Source organism: Callithrix jacchus, chromosome X (genome assembly GCF_049354715.1).
Source record: "Callithrix jacchus isolate 240 chromosome X, calJac240_pri, whole genome shotgun sequence".
In the NCBI taxonomy this organism is placed as follows: domain Eukaryota; kingdom Metazoa; phylum Chordata; class Mammalia; order Primates; family Cebidae; genus Callithrix; species Callithrix jacchus.
The window spans coordinates 31,675,843-31,693,465 of NC_133524.1; the positions used below are offsets into that span (position 1 = coordinate 31,675,843).

General features: G+C 37.1%; 1 protein-coding gene across 17 annotated transcripts in view; it reads right to left on the reverse strand.

The window, feature by feature from the left end:
- TAB3 (TGF-beta activated kinase 1 (MAP3K7) binding protein 3) overlaps nucleotides 1-17,623 on the reverse strand; it is a 60,117-nt gene that overhangs the window by 23,863 nt on the left and 18,631 nt on the right. For 8 of the 17 annotated variants that reach the window (XR_013531367.1, XR_013531365.1, XR_001909222.4 and 5 more), the window contains 2 exons: nucleotides 6,106-6,297; nucleotides 690-2,136 (listed from right to left, as the gene is read on the reverse strand). Coding sequence is in view for 12 of the 17 variants with exons in the window: in XM_035287699.3 (XP_035143590.3) it covers nucleotides 690-2,136; nucleotides 6,106-6,207 (1,549 nt within the window). In the remaining 5 variants the exon portion in view is untranslated. Of the gene's footprint in view, nucleotides 1-689; nucleotides 2,137-2,391; nucleotides 2,508-6,105; nucleotides 6,298-14,448; nucleotides 14,534-17,623 lie in introns of all 17 variants that reach the window. The other 9 variants (XM_078362194.1, XM_078362190.1, XM_078362192.1 and 6 more) reach the window with 3 other exon arrangements.

A 17,623-nucleotide genomic window follows, 5' to 3' on the forward strand; every position in this document is an offset into this window, starting at 1 on the left:
ATTATTTATATGTAAATATCATTATGCCCTCTGAGTCATCCTATATAGAAAAGATTCACATTCTTTCATTTGATGAACTTTGGTTCATTTTCCATGAATCTCTTTCCTACTCTGTAGTTTATACTTTTGACAATTTCCATTTCACTTGTATTTTTCACTCTATGAATATTCTTTCTAAACTAAGCTTTATTAGGCCTACACTTTCATATTTTAAAACAAAGTCTATAGATGACTCTGAAGCACTAACTTTATTCTTTTTTTTTTTGAGATAGAGTCTCACTGTGTTGCCCAGGCTGGAGTGCAGTGACATGATCTTGGCTCACTGCAACCTCTGCTTCCCGGATTCCAGCAATTCTCCTGCCTCAGCCTCCCAGGTAGCTGATGATTACAGGCACGTGCCACCACACCCAGCTAATTTTTGTATTTTCAGTATAGGTGGAGTTTCTCCATGTTGGCCAGGCTGGTCTCGAATTTCTGACCTCAGGTGATCTGCCCACCTCAGCCTCCCAAAGTGCTGGGATTAGAGGCATCAACCACTGTGCCCGGCCACTAACTTTATTCTTAATAGCAATATTACTTCCCAATATTTAATACTAAATATTTAATTAAAACTAAACAGCTAATATATTTGAATAGGAGACTGCTGCCTCACCCCAGAAATTGAATTTCATAAAAGGGTTAAAATTTACCTTGTGTGTAGGCATAGTCATCTGATCCAGAACTAGAACTCCTCTGATATTTATGGCTTCCCTTTTCTCCCCCAGAGCCTGGTATCACTGAAATGGGCTGAATAGGTTCTGGTGCCGCAGAGCGCTCTTCTTGGTCCACTAAATTTAAAAGATTTTCAGTCGTTGCTCGGCCTACAGTAATTTTAAAAACTGTAGTTGGGTTTGGTATCACTCGAGGAGATGGTGATGGAGTACATGAAGGTCCAGTTGGCTGTGTATATGTAATATACACAGGATTAACACTAAATGGAGGTTTTGGTTGACTAGATATCCCTCTCGAAGGAGAACTTGAAGGTGGTGTGGTGGCTGTGTAGAGTGAGTGTTGATTCCGTGGAGACGGTTGATTACTGATGGGTGAAGGACTCCTATTAATTGCTGTCCCAGGTCTCTGAGAAGGTTCAACTGTAATTTCTATCTTCTTCATGGAACCTTTGGGTAAGCTAGATGCTGTGTATGGAAGATAGGCTACTGAATGGCTTCCCTGTTTCTGATAGCTAGGAGGTCCTTGTTGATATGGATGGGGTGGAGTAGTTGAAGGACTAGGTGGCATAAAGATGTGGCCCAACTGGGAAGGTTGCACTTGATGCTGTGGAGAGCTGAAGGGTGAAGGACATTGAGAAGGAGGTGGTGAATGGTAAGCAGACTGAGGGATCTGCTGCTGTTTGGGAGAATACTGAGAAGGTTGATAGTTCTGTTGGTGTGGATAAACAGGTAAAGGACGCTGGCTATAGTGAGGCACTGGGCCCTGTGGTGAGGACTGCCACGGCGTACTCTGAGGAGCTTGTCTTCCTGATGAACTCTGAGATGTCTGTCTAATATAAATAGAACCAGGAGACCCATAGAGATTGCTTGGAATTTGTGGAAGAATTTGTAAAGCTCTTGGTACAGTCTGTCCAGAAGGAAGGTTCTGGGATACTGTAACAGTAATTGGACTTGTACTATACCGAGGTATGTGCATGTATGAAGGAGGTGGCGGTGGTGGTGAAGGCCCTTGCATAGCAGACGGATTCATTCCTGTTTGCATGGAAGATGGCTGTTGAGGTGGCTGTGAAGGAGGAGTAGCTGCACTTCTGTTCTGTTCATTCATAAAAAATGGATTGTAGTTGGGAGTAGCAGCAACAACAGCTGGAGCTGAGTGTGGTTCTTGAACTAAACATATCAGCTGTTTACCTGCTGCATGCTGTGGATCAATATGTCCATCACTTGAGCTGTGTACCAGTGTTCGACCACCATTAAGTTGGGCTCCATCTCCTGGGTGATAGCTACTAGGAGAATGGATACCCAGGTTAATATGTAAAAGGCGATTTCTATTCATCCTATTGTCATCTGGACTATGGTACTCCATATATAAGTATTTGCTACTCTCCTGGGAAAGGGCTCGGCAACAGGCTTCAAGATTGTTGTTATTCTAGGGGAGAAAAATGGTAAAAGTAACATTGGCAACATTACCAAATTCTAATAGTGGAAATCAGGCTTTGCCAGAGAGTTATGGAACTACTACTGTCACAGAATAAATAGAGAGCAGTATTTAAACCACAAAAAGCTTCATGGTCATGTATCCTGAAAAGGAGATTCCAAACAATTCATATGACTCTACAAACATTTAGCTCACATTACTAGTACTACCACTACTGCTACTGCTACAGAAATGTAAAGTACCTACTAATGAACACTGTGACTCAACCCCAAGTTTTCTGACTCCAAATCCAGGACTCATTTTATACTTGTTGCATCTCAACAAATTAAATTGTTGGGCTTATCTTGGATTCACCACAAATGCTGCAATATAAGTAATATCCATTATTAATATTTAAGTTGATAAAAACATAATAACCATGCTTTAGTTTTTAAAAGCACTAATACCACAAAAAGAGAAAAAGAATTTCAATAAAATTCCTGAAGTAACTCTTCAGGAATTACAATAAAGAATTACAATGAAATTCCCGAAGTAACGATACAAATTCTAAAGCAGCCCTCACTTTTTTTTCTAACCTAAATTTATCCTTGAATAACTTCAACTGTCCGAACCATTAAGAAAGAGTTAAGCAAAACAAAGAAATAAGTATTTTAAAAAGCCCATAATTTGAACTATAGCTCCATGACTTTGCCAGAGTTATGGTACTTAAATTAAAAAATCCTAGTGTCGATGCCTTAATGAAATTCATTCATATTCTCATAGTCTCAAAAGTTTTTACCCACTGAAAGGTGTCTTGGTATACTTTCAAAATCACTGAAAGATGTGAATTTTTTTAGTTATACTCACGAAGAAGGTAATAGTGAACTGACACTTTAGAAGTTCCAATGGACAGTAATCAGACTAATAAAAGGTTCCTTCTTTTTAAAATTGTAATATATGATAAAGCAGTTTTCTATGGAAATACAGAGTTCCAAACTATTTTACTAGTGTAAAACACATATTATCTACTTTTGAAATAATCTGCAAAAAGTTTCTGAATTATTGGTGATTTTCTCTGTAGTTCATAAATATACACACAGATATGCACATGCATATGTATTACTATATATTTATTTTAGGAAAAGTACATTTTATATAAAAATGAAAGGAAATAATTTACTTCTGCTGAGGACCAAATGAATTTAAACCTAAAACAGGACCCATAATGTTGTAATTTTAGAGTTGGGAGAACTCCTACATGAGTTCATCTGGTCCAATTCAACTCAGATTTACAGATGAGGAAAGAGATGCCTGGAAATTTACATGGCTTGACAATAGGCACTTAACTAGTTAACTGGAAAGCCAATTTCACATTCTTATTCTCCTGAGTCCCGATGCTCTTTCCACAGGGTAATTTCAAGAGAAAGGATGGTGGCCAAAAGGACATTATTAAACTGGAGCTTTAGGAAGTTTAAACACAAAAAAAGTCAAGCAATCTTTGTAAAATGAATTTTTAGAAATGTAATGAATTGGCTTTATTAAAACACTATAGATCATTTTTAACCTTTTCTTTATATAAAACTTTTGACACTAAAATTCAAATACTTTAAAAACAAAGTTCATACATGTAAAACATTAACATTCTACCCAGATCATAGTAACAAACAGTAATTACTATCAATATAGGAAATTTAAAATTCAAACACTTTAAAAAATACTTTGAGTCACAGAAAGATGTATTAATTGAAGAAGAAAATCATTACAACTCAAAGATTTGAATTATTTTTACCTTGCTTGAAAATCATTTTGACCAAGGAGGAGACGATATTAAAAGCAAATTTTGAGCCAAAGGATTCAAACTGATTGGTAACTAGAATGTGTCACTGACAGATAGCTGAAGGAAAAATATGGAAGGGGAAATAAAGTATTCTTTAATTTTTTTTTAGACCTATGGATTAGTGTAAAACAAACTAGAGAGTTCTGTTTGAAATCTAAGGTAGTCATGGACACTTTAGCATTTGATATTTTTATTAATACCTCTGATATTTCATGTTGTCCACACTTAGTGGACAATGCCTACTTAGTATTGTCACAAAAAGGATCCAAATTCAAAATGATATAAAGTTGGATCTGTCATCATGTCTCTAGTGACAAGTTGAGTAAATTTTCCTATGAAGAAAAATTAAAAACCACAAAAACAAGATATTAAAGTATTATTTTTACAGAAGTATTATAAAAAGGAAACTACTAGAATAGATTCTAATGTCACATCTGAATTGTTAAATGTCTTAAAAGAAAAATAAGAATTAAAAAAAAAATGTTTAGTTGGATACAGAGTTAAGAATTTTTAAGACATATAAAGAACACTTTTGAAAGGAATGAGGCAAAAAGCATCATATTCCCCATCCTAAATTGAGGATGATACCCCAGATAGAGGCTCTAAGGTTTGTGCATTAAATACCGACTACAGAGCCTCATACATTTTAATGTGAATAAAGCAGCTTTCCAGAGCCAGTAGGTGGTAAGTTTCCATACCAATATATTAATCCCAAAGGAAGAAAAAAGTGAAAGACTTAGGACAGTGTAATTATCAACAAATGTTCACTGAGCTGAATTTAAAGTTCTATTCCTTCAGTTTAGTTAAATTGTCATAAAAAATGCAGGCAATAAATGGCTAAATAAAATAAAGCAAGGTTAGGGCTAGGTGAGGCCCTAGGATAGGTAAGGAAGGTGATTATCAGGAAGTGATTTAAACGAAAAGCCTCACTCTTACTTGATTTTCACTTCGGTGGGAAGTATCTTTCTCTACCAGAAACTGAAACGGGACTAAAGTAAAGAGCTGAGATTCAGGCTGGGAATGTGTGTTAGAAAAAGCAAAGGCAAGCTGTAACACAAAAAAACATAAGCCCGAATATCTAGACTGGTAAAGGGCTTGCAAACAAAGGAAGCACCTCTGTTACCATAATTGTTCTGTGACTCTCTATTTGTAATTAACCTTACCTGTATACAGTTTTAGGTTATACCCTGAGCTGTTCACACTGCCATAAGGTAGAGTTTGAACATGAGTACTGACTGTGTGTGTGAGGAAGACCAGTGGGTACACTAGAAGTACTGCTGCCCAAACTTAAGCAAATAGGTAAATGCCATAACCTAAAACACAGTAAGATCCTATGAAGGATGACATAAAACACAACAAGGGGACAGTGAGACAGGGAGATGGGGGTAGTGGTGGAACACGGGGATGGGATGACATGGGGAGTGGTAGGCCTGCTTCTCTGTTGTCCCCTGAGTAGGAAAGAGACATTCTATCTTAGAGATGAAATTTAATTCAATGTAAGACACACAAGAAGACAAAGGGAATGTGATTGAACAAAAGAAAGTGATTGAACGAATGAAAGAACATTTAAAATTAGGTATCAGAAAGGGTTTAGCATTAGAAAAACAGGGAGTAGAATATCTACAGACTTAAAAATAGGCTCAAAAGTGTATAGTCTAAGAAGTTAAAATGGTAAAATCTGAGATTCAAAATTCAACTCTAAGGACTTAGGGACTAATGGGACAACCCCAAATATTAAAAAAGTGAAACATAAAGAGAATCTGTTTTTCTTTTTGCTACATGCCTTTACTCTCTTCTCCAATCTGTGGTTCTCAATGGTGGGAGATTTTGCCTTGCATGAGACATTTGGCAATGTCTAAAGAAATGATCAGTTGTCACAACTGCAAGGATGCTATTGGTATTTATCGGGCAGAGGCCACGGATGCTGCTAAACATTCTACAGTGCAGAAGGCAGACTCCCCCAACAGAGAATTATCCAGGCTAGACTGTGAACAGTGCCAAAGTTGAGGGGAAATCCTCTAAATGTTCCCCCTGACCACACATACACATAAGAAAACATAACTGAGTTCTAATTACATCACACATCACCAGCTCTAATAGGAAAAACTAGAACTTAATATCACAATCACTGGTAGATAACTTACCTGTAACATGCATTGAGACACTACGCCCTCTGGAATTTCAGGGAAACGTTGTCGAAGATCATGGAGAACCTGAATATCAAGCTGTGGGCTGCTTTGCGCCATGCCAGAGCTAATGGTGGCCAAGTTTCTCTCAGGAAATGGATGTTAACCAGCCTTCCAAAAGTAATGATCTTCTAGCACCACAGTCATTTTCTATTAAAAAAAATTAAAGTATGGTTAAGTCTAGTTACATATTTTACTTTATTCCTATGTCAGTATTGGTGGCATCTCCTCTAAGGAGGTTTCCACTGACACTCCCCATCTTAGTCCTGCTGCCTTGACTCTCCCCTCCACATATCCTGGCTAGAGGACCCACCACTATGCTGCCAAAGCAGGCTGTGCTTACCCTGACAGGAACACTAAACACACTATACTGAAACCATCTATGCACCTAAAGGTATCGCCTATTAACAAAAAAAACCCAAAAATCTGGAATAGCTCATTATTACAGACAGGAAGTACCCAAGAAGTGATGGGAGCATATCATAAGGACCTGGAAGTTAACTTGAAGAGGTGCACTCACTGGCCACATTTGCAACATTTGAACACCAAAATAATAAGACAGTAATGAGTTATATACCTGCAGAAAAGAGAGAGCTGTGCATCTGTATCAATGAAAGCTAAATACATACATACAAAAATAGGGGAGAAGGGAAATCCTTGTTTACAGTAAAATCCATTTGGTAAACATGCGGGAGTCCTGGAGCTGGAAAAATCATTTTGCAGCCATCATAGTATAGACTGCTTCAAGCAAATATCACCAATGGATGCTAAATCTAGGGGAAAATATGGATGAAGAGTAGGAAATATACAGTTTTATAAGTGTGTACCCAAAGCTTATTCCAAAGAGGAAAAATTTAACTATGCAGCAGACAAACTGAACAACATCTTGACTGGCTGATCAAAATGAACATCACCAATGAGGGCCAGATGGACTGCATAGGCCTCCAGATGTGACACCCTGAGAAGAACATATCATTTTATAGTATTACAGTCAGGAATGCATAACCTGGAACTAATCATGAGGAAATAGAACATTTCTCATTTTGGGCTTTTCTATTTAAAAAGAAGGGAAAAGGAAATGTCATCTTTAAAAATGTCAATGTCACTTTAAGACAAAGGTTTGAAAAATGTCCCAGGTTAAGAGATAGAGCCATGATAACTAAATCTTGTACCTGATCCTAGACTGGATCCTATACTAAAAGGGAAAACTGTTATAAAATAAATTAGTGGATCCACTGACCAAAGTGAAACATTCACGGTAGATTAGAAGTATTCTATCAATGTTAAATGTATTGAATTTCCTGTTTTCTGAATTAATAACTGTGCTGTGGTTACATACAAGAATATTCCTATATTTAGGTATTAGACAATGAAGCATTCAGTGGTAAAGGACATGCAACCTACTCTCAAATAGTTCAGAAAAAATATATATGTACATGTGTGTACGTAAAAATGTGTGTACATGCACACATAGGTGTGTGCACAGAGAGAGAACTATAAAGCAAACAGGAAAATGTTAACAATAGGTGAATCTGGGTGAAAGGTATACAGTATTCTTTCTATTTTTATTCTCATAATTCCTGTCAATTTAAAATTCTTTCCAAATAAAAAGTTAAAATAAAATGAAAACAAAAACCAGCTAACCCGACAAAAGCCTGTAGCTCTATTCAGGGTCTATGCCTTAATTGACCACTGCATTTCCAGAGCCCAATCCCATGTCTACTCAAGTATCTGTTAAATGATGAATCAATTTCACTATACTAAACCAATCTACCTAATAAGATAGATTTGGGTAAAACACTATTCATATTCAAAGAAAAATATACAGACAAACCTTTTAGATGAATCTTGTCCCCCATCTCTCTTTTTTTTTTTTTTTTTGAGACAAGAGTTCGCTCTTGTTACCGAGGCTGGAGTGCAATGGCACGATCTCGGCTCACCACAACCTCCGCCTCATGGGTTCAGGCAATTCTCCTGCCTCAGCCTCCCAAGTAGCTGGGACCACAGGCAAGCGCCACCGTGCCCAGCTAATTTTTTGTATTTTTAGTAGAGACGGGGTTTCACCATGTTGACCAGGATGGTATCGATCTCTCGACCTCGTGATCCAACTGCCTCGGCCTCCCAAAGTGCTGGGATTACAGGCGTGAGCCACAGCGCCCGGCATCCCCCATCTCTTGCCATCCCCTACCCAGCAATTATCAGGGGAGTGGAATCACCTATACAGGGCAATTTGTGAACGCTTAGGGAAAAAAATTGGTTTAGGCTACTAAATCAATGGGTACATTTTTCTAGTTTGTCCTTTTTGAAAATCCCAAATCTGAAACACTAAGAGATTTTACCAGATTAACAATCTAGGATTTAATTTAAAATGTAAATTATTTCAAAGTCCTTAATTTATTTTCTGAAATGGGGTTTGAATTATCTATCTTTTTTATCAAAATGAACATTATCTTCCATTTTCACAGTAAAGCAATTTATAATTTGCACTGGCCAAAGGAACCCTAGCTAGATGTAGAATCTTACCAAGTCACTGAAGCTCTAAGGTAGCACTGTCCAGTAAAAATATGTGAGTCATATGTATAATTGTAATGTTCTAGTGGCCAACTTAAAAAGAAACAGGTGAAATTAATTGTAACATTTAACTCATGTCAAAAATACTATCTTAAATGTAATCTAGATAAAAATCATTGTTATTTTATATTTTTTTCGAATGATATATTTGAAATCCAGCGTATATTTTATACTTACAGCACATCTTAATTCACAATGGTCCCATTTCCAGTGCTCAGTAGCCACCTGTAGTTTGTGGCTACTTTACTGGACAGTACAGCTCTAAGGCTTTAGGATCTTCATTTAAATAATAGGCAAAAACCTACGACTCTTAAATTCTTTAATTCAACATCCCCTTTGAGGGTATACAATCAAGTAGGCACAGGGCCTAGCACAGGCTAGGTGTTCAATAAATATTTATTAGGAGAAATGGCAGAAAAAAGGAATTCATTGAATTTAATGGTAGGGATGACCTTAACTAAGCAAATCTGCTTATATTTACAGAAATAACAGTTTTCCTAAAAGGAAGCGATCCCAATATTTGAGGTGCTAAACTACATTCAGAACACTTCATGGCTTCAAATCAAATCTTCAAAAAAGAGCTTCTGAAGCACCCAAAGGCTTAACTCCAGCTTTCCCAGGGGATCCCCAAAATGGTTTTATTCACTTCCCAACCTGAATTACAAGCCTTTAAAATACAAGGACAATAACACTGTCTTTTTTATGAGATAGAAGAAAAGGCAAGAAGGATTAAAACAAGGACAGACAGGTTTCAAGTGTCAAAAGCATAGGCTCCATATACTTCAGAGATCTTGAAAGCAGCCAACTCTCAGCTAGCTTTGTTAGAGCCTTCAGAAACCTCAGATGCTACTGAATTCAAGGTTACCATTAAGTTTATCACTATTATTAGCTACCATTCATTAAGGGCTAATAATATCCCCTCAAAGGTAGTTATGATTATGTCCATTTGACAAATAAGAAAATGAACTCAAAGAATGAACATATGGCATATTTGTCACTCAAATCCACACCTGCCTTCTCCAAAGTTTGTGTTCTTTCCACTAATGTCACTAGTAGGTATCAGAGCCATTCCGAATGATGAGTGCCTTTCTTTGACTGGGTAAGGAGCAAACCTTCATTAAGTTTATCATTAAAATAGGGAGATAAAGGTGTATGGTGAGGTGGAGTACTGAGAGGGAAGGAAAAAAATTCTTGTACAAATAAGTTAGCTGTGTAAACACACAAGAAGAAAATGACTTTTTAAAAAATGGTAATAAATACTTGCCTTTGAAGAAACAAGTTAAAGCATCTTTCAAATGGGAGCCAACAGCTTACAAAAATGGCTGCCATGTGAAAAGATGATTAATAGTAGACTGACTTTTCATAACAAATAGGAATCTAAACTGGTAAAAACATATCCTCCTTAAGAGATTATGTATGTAATCTTAATAGTAGTTAGCACTCTGCCCTGGACAAGCATTCACTCACATAAGCACTAACTGACATGGATAATCATTTAGTATTTCACAGTAATATACTCTCAAACTTAATTTTTTGATAACTGTATCATGTTAAAAAATCTTATTTTAAAAAAGTAATTTCCATTTTGCTCACTGGGAGGCTTTCTTTTTACAAACAGAAAATATTCCACCCAATAAATTAAGTCAGTGATCCAGTTTGGATGTTTGTCCCCTCCAAATCTCATGTTGAAATGTGATTCCCAGTATCAGAGGTAGGGCCTGATGGGAGGTGACTGGATGATAGAGGCAGATCCCTTGTGAATGATTTAGCACCATCTCCTTGGTGACAGGTGAGTCCTTGTTCCGTTCACTCAAGATCTGATTGTTTAAAAATCTAGGACCTGTCCCCTACTCGCCTTCCTCCCATTCTCTCCATGTTACATGCCTGCTCCTGCTTCACCATCTGCCATGACTGTAAGGTTCCTGAGGCTCTCACCAGAAGCTGAGCAGATACAGGTGCCATGCTTATACACCCTGTAGAATCCTGAGCCAATTAAACCTCTTTTCTTTATAAATTACACTGCCTCGGGTATTTCTTCACAGTGACAGAGGAATGGCCTAATATAGTCAGTTTCCTTTAAAAATACTTAAAGACTTACAGTATTGTACTATACTTTTGTATTTAATCCCATAAAAAACAAATAAAATGAAAACACTGTCATATATAGATATGGCTACCATGCAGATCAAAGCATATATTCTTGTCCATACATATCAATGTAGGCAACAACTACTAAGCAAAATACACATTGACTTTGTTTCTTAACATTATAATGGGCTGCTATTTTTTATACAGTAAGTGCTGAATGCTGATTTGTCAATTTAAAACCAGACAGAGGACTCAAACAGTACCTAAGCTGCACAGGCTAGGCTCAGGCATGACCAAACTCCTGGGACACCCTTGAAACACCTCAACTAAAGTCCAGATTGTCACAGCTGTGGATTGTGGAGCTGTGTAGGCGGTAACCCTAGATGAAGAAAGAAGAAATACTAAAGGCATAAACCCTATGATCATCACACAGTTCAGGGGCCACATGAACCAAGAGATTCTGCAGAGTTTTATGCCTTTATTGCATGTCAGCTTTGTGAAGATTATTTTCTTAAAGGCAAGACAGACTACTGGGCCCGGATGCTATGCTTAGCAGTGGAATCAGAGGTTTCTGTTCCTGAAAAAGCAGTTGCTAGGATTTCTCCCAACAGAACTGCTCCTCCCAATCAGAGAGGAAGCTCCCCCAGAGCTCTGCTCTAATGCCACAATTCCCCACACTCTAGAAAATGATGTCGACATCTAGTGCTTTGTTTCCACAGTTTTTTTCTGAGCTCAGCAAATAAACAGACAGAGTGGTGCCATTAAGGCCCAGAGTGTTTTACCTCTGTCAGAATTTTAGGTCACTTCCTAAAACAATTGTATCAGAGGTTGCAAACCAATGGTCTGTGGGATGAATTCAGCCCACAGATCTGCCTGGTTTGGACACAGTGTTGTTTTTTTTTTTTTTTAAGTTAAGCTACATTTAAAACTGGGAGACTTCACATAAAAATGTACATATCTAGCTTTTCTCTGAAAAATCACATGATCTAGCAACTGCAGGCAACAACTGGCTGAAGCTAAAGTACCACTCCCCTTTTAGAAAGGACAGTTTGCCTAGTTCCTATACTCCCTAGCTGGTTCCAAACACTGCAGCCTGGCCTTGCTTCACTCATCTAGATACCTGCTGGGTTTGTGACACCTGAAATGTGTTCTGCAGAGAGGTTTAAAGATACAATGGTAAGTATCAGTCTACTCTAGTGCATCTCAATGGCATACCATTGATGCAGTAATTTGGGGCACAATAATTCCTTGTAATAGAAGACTATCCCAGGCAATGAAAAACTAAGAAGATGATAAAACTAAAAATCCTCCTCCAAATCCATAACCCTATTCTACCCTTGAGAAAACTATCTGACACATCCCAATTGAGTGACAGCATCCTGGCCCCTCCCATAAAATCTCAGTACCACCCCCAAGTGCCCTGTAGAGAGCCAATACTTTCTTGGGCTGACAGCCACTGCTAGCATATTAAGGTAGTGAGGTGAGTGAGCATTTCCCAGGTTTGAAGAAAAGTTAGCCTTGTCTTGAGAGGACTTTTAGGATTACAAAATAAAATAATCATTAATTTCTCTGGTTGGTCTGACCCAGTAATAATTGTTGAACAAAACCAAATATGTATACTAGTATAAAGCTTTCAAATTTTCATCCATTCTTTTGCTGCTTTTGAGGTTTTGATTTTAGATTATATTTATTGAGCTATATCTGTGCACCAAGTACTGTGCTAAGTGCTTTACCTCATTTAATCCCCAAAATACTCCCATGAGAGATGTACTATTATCATCCACATTTTACAAATAAGGAAACTTGAAGTTCAGAGAGTGCAAATAATTTGCCTGTGGTTACACAGTCAACCAGCAGCAAAGCTAGGATACAGATTTAAGGCTATGCTCTTAACCATTATTCTTCTGTACGACTGGCTACCTGGTAAGATGCTGATGATGTCATAACTCTTAACAACAGTTTAAAGCAAACCTTGCTTTTAATACAGAAGAGTTTTGGTACTAGAGTGTGAATTCTTCAAGTTAAACAGTAACAAAAAGTGGCTGATATTGAGGCATAACAAATGATCTTTTACTGGCAGAGATAAGAGTTCCATTTTCAGGATTTTCATGCATATATGTAAAGGTGGTCAAGATAACAAGGTTGAGAAAGGAATACGATAGTTATTATTTCCCCTACATAAGCCTTCTAAATAACTTATGAAACAGTCATCCTATAGGATTTTTATTACAATAGAAGCCATTTTGAAACAGTCACATATTCATTGCATCTATCTCATATTCTGTTATATTCTCAAGAGATATACTATGGAACCGAAATAATATTTCTATTAAAATAATCCTCAAAATCATTTTTAATTTAAATATGGCCTCCAGAAACAGTATATTCATATTTAATTTAAACTTAACACCCCCCAAGAATATGCTTGTCAGCTGCCACATAAAACTCGTACATAAAAATATTTATAAATATACAGAGACTATATACACAGAAATTTCAGCTGAGAGGACACAGAGGCTACAATATCCCAGTAACAATGAGCACACCCAGCACAGAGATCTTGATTTCTAATTGTATTCTCTGTTTAATAAAGGGAACCAAGGCCCTGTGGAGAAGTGGATGATTCTAGAACTGGAGTAGGGAATATATAGGATGAGCCTGGAGCATCTTGTAGTACCAGAAAGTAAGGAAGTACTAAAAAAAACAAATCTCAAGGTGATGAGGACATGTCGAAATCACACAGGAGCCAACCGAAGGAGTTCCCAACGGTCAAAGCTGGAAAAATTTGAACACCAAAATAAATAAAGCAGTACTGTATTATGACCCAAAGTATAAAATAAATATCCACAAACCCATACTGATATTAAAAAAGACTGAATAAATGAATGAATGATAAATAAATAAGGGGTGGGGGGAGCCTCTCATGCAGAAAAATCCCAAACAATTTACATAAATAATTCACCTCAAGGAGGTGGAGCATAACCTCCCACCTCTTAAGTGTGGACTGCACATAGTGACTTCTCTCCAGAGAGCACAATACAGGAAAGGGGTGTTAAAAAAAAGATTACAGTGAAGAAACCTGACAAACATCTTCTCAGCCAGGTGATCAAGGTCAACATCAACAGTGGCAAGTCATGTAGATAGCATGGAGTGTTGATATGATGTGATGAGAATGTGAGAATGGCACTTTATCTTTGTGGTCTTCCTCTTCAAAATCCATAACCCCATTCTACCCATAAGAAAAGTATGTGACAGATCCCAATTGAGTGACAGTCTACAAAGTACCTGATCAGTACTCCTCAAAAACAAAAATCTGAGAAATTGTCACAGCCAAGAGAAGCCTAAGGAGACATAACTACCAAGTGTGATAGGGTTGCCTGGATGGAATGCTCAAAGAGAAAAAAACATGTTCAGTAAAAGTTAAGAAAATCTGAATAAAGTATGGACTCCAGATAACAATAATGTTTCAATATTGGTTCACTAACTGTAACAAATGTACTGTGCTAATGTAAGCTGTTACTAACAGGGGAAACTGAGTGCAGGGTATATGGGGACTCCCTGTACCATCTTCTCAATTTTTCTGTAAAACTAGAACTGTTCTAAAAAATAGAGTTACTTAAAATTAGAAAAAAAAATATATACCTCAAGATGGTTTATCAACCCTGGCACAGAAATTATATTCACATCTCCAGCTCTGAAAGCAACTTCTTTTCAGTAGTCTAGAAATCTGAGAAAATGAAAAGATGGTTATCCTTTTGCTAACTTCTCAACTCAATATGGAAAATAACAAAAACTAGTAGACTTCTGGTGCCTCAAAGTAACAGCAGACAGGATGCTAGACCACACTTTCAGGGTAGGTTGGCTCTTTCCCAAGTATCCTGACAAGCTGAATCTTCTTTTCTTTTACATCAAAAATATCTTCTACAGTAACTAAATTCTACATTATCCCACAGAAGAGAGCAGATGTTCACAAAGAAAAACAAGTCCACTGCTTATTTTCTTAAGTTACACCTGGTTCTGACTTAGCATCCTGAGCCTCCATTCCATTTAGAAAAAAGAGGATTAAACCCAGGCCTATGAAGCATGAATATAATTTTTTTTTCTTGAGACAGGCTACAGTACAGTGGCAAACTCACGGCTCACTGCAGCCTTGACCCCCACCAGGTCAAGTGATCCTCCCATCTCAGCCTCCCAAATAGCTGGGACTACAGGCGTGCACTACCACAGCTGGCTAATTTTTCTATCTTTTGTAGAGACAGGGTTTTGCCCTACTGCCTAAGCTGGTCTCAAATTCCTGGGCTCAAGCAATCTGCTCACCTGGGATTCCCAAAGTGTTGGGATTACAGGTGTGAGCCACCACGCCTGGCCTATATGATTTTTAATTACATAGCATAAAGTGTATATAACTTTTTGAAAAATATAACTTTTTTATATTCATAGCAATATATATAAACAGATTGTTGTGTATATATATTGTTATATATAAATAAGTGTGTGTAACATACATATATATATATATAGAGAGAGAGAGAGAGAAAGAGAGAGAGAATAGTAACCTTATTCACTTATTTTAACAGATGAGCAATCTCTCACCCCATCATTTAGAAATTATCTGCATTCTCAGTAAATCTACTAATTCAATGTTAACATTATCATTTTATGGCATATATTCACTTTTATCAGAGCTATCATACACACAAGTTTTAAACTGATCTCCTGAGTAAATTTCATTTTACAACTACAGTAGAACTAAAATAACATACCCTGTTTGTGTCACATATACTTAGCAGTTTCCCAAACTTCTTATTTTTTAATTTCTCAGTTACTTTGATTATCAAAACAAATGACCTTCGAGTATGAGCAGAATGAATGCTGTTTCTACCATGTGTAATATTTTTATCAACTTTCTGATACACAACACAAAATCCACCCCACATTTTTTTGTTTTTTTGAGATGGAGTCTCGCTTGGTCACCCAGGCTGGAGTGCAATGGCACGATCTCGGCTCACTGCAACCTCTGCCTCCGAGGTTCAAGCAATTCTCCTGCCTCAGCCTCCTGAGTAGCTGGGATTACAGGCACCCTCCATCATGCCTGGCTAATTTTCGTAGAGACAGGGTTTCACCACATCGGCCAGGCTTAAACTCTTGACCTCAGGTGATCCGCCAACCTTGACCTCCCAAAATACTGGAATTACAGGGATGAGCCACTGCACCCAGACTTCTTTTTTGTTTTCTGCCATCCCACATTTATGTAACCCCTTCCTAAGTGCCTATAAAATTTTCTTCCTTTCGTAAATGCCTATAAAAGTCACTGTGTGTTGATTATCATTTTCAACACTTGATATACTGATTAACTGTTTATGCTCCTCTAGGATGTTTCACTATAAATCTTGAGAACAAGAACCAAACATGCTCTTTTGGCTATAGTGCCTTGTCCACACTAAATATTCAATATAAATGACAAAATATAGGCCTTTAAAATAACTAGAAATCTAATTTGCTCTGGTTAAGGTGTTTTAAGGTCTTGGTTGTGTCAATTCCTAAATAATGTTATTTTAAAAGAAAGACGGAACAACTTGTTGGTGACATATGCCAGAGGCAGATCATTTTATTACTTAAGGAGATTACTTAGAACAGTGTTTTTTAAACGGTGGGTTGTGACCTATTAATGAATTGTATAACAAATGTACTAGGTGACGACTATAATTTAAGGGGAAAAGAAAAAGAAATAACAGAAAATATCAAAGTGTTTCACACACAGTAATGGCAAATACTAATTTAAAAACTTGTTTCAGGTGTATATGTACTAGATTCCGATTGAAATTTATTTCTTACTGTGAGAAATACTGACTTCACATATGGTGATATATTTTAGGCTATACAATGAAAAATAGTACTACTTTCTTTGTTACATTTTTCTGAATAGATGGAAGCTTTCTGATTAAGAAGCAAAGTGAAGGTACAGGAGAAACCTCTGGATATGAAAGTTGAAAAGACTTAACTCTTCACGTCATGAATTTCTGTGTGACTTTCTCTCAAGTGCAGCCTGGATGTGTTCATGTAGCATCCTCACATATATAAAGGAGGCTCCTGCCTTCTAATATATTTAAGAGATTCTTTAAAAAATGAATAGTTTCATTAACTCTGAAATCGAAGATCACAACTGTGGGAATTTCCTAGTGGAAGAGTTTGAAAGATTAACAGAAATGCCATTTTAATCATTTACTAAACAATTTCTAATCCATTGTCCATTCATTTAGTAAAATCTAAGCTTGGCGATACAGAGGACCCATGTTCTTGTAGTGAGAGAAATACACTGGCAGTTATAATAGAGTGGGGTTGAGTTCTATAATAGTCAGAAAAAAAGAAACAATGAAGGTAGAACAAAGAGAAGGAGAGCTGAGGAAAGCTTCCGGGAAAAGATAACATTTAAGCTGGATTACAAAAAAAGAGTAGGTTTTTTGTTTAAAATAAAAACAACAGAATTATAAAGCTGGAAGAAACTCCACATCATCTAACCCAGTATTCTCAACTGGGGGTGATTTTGCCCTGCAAGGGACATTTGGCAATGTCTGAAGATATTTTTGGTTGTCATACTGAGGAGATGTGCATTGATAGCTGACAGACAGAGTCCAGAGATGCTGCTAAACACCCTACAGTGCACAGGACAGCCCAAACAACAGAAAACCATCCAGCCCAAGATTCTAATAGTCCCAAATCTGAAAAACCCTGTCAACACAAATACGAACACTTGAAACAAGAAGATAACTTAAGGCTGGAGGGATTTTAAAACTTGTTAAAAGCTAAGATTATTAAA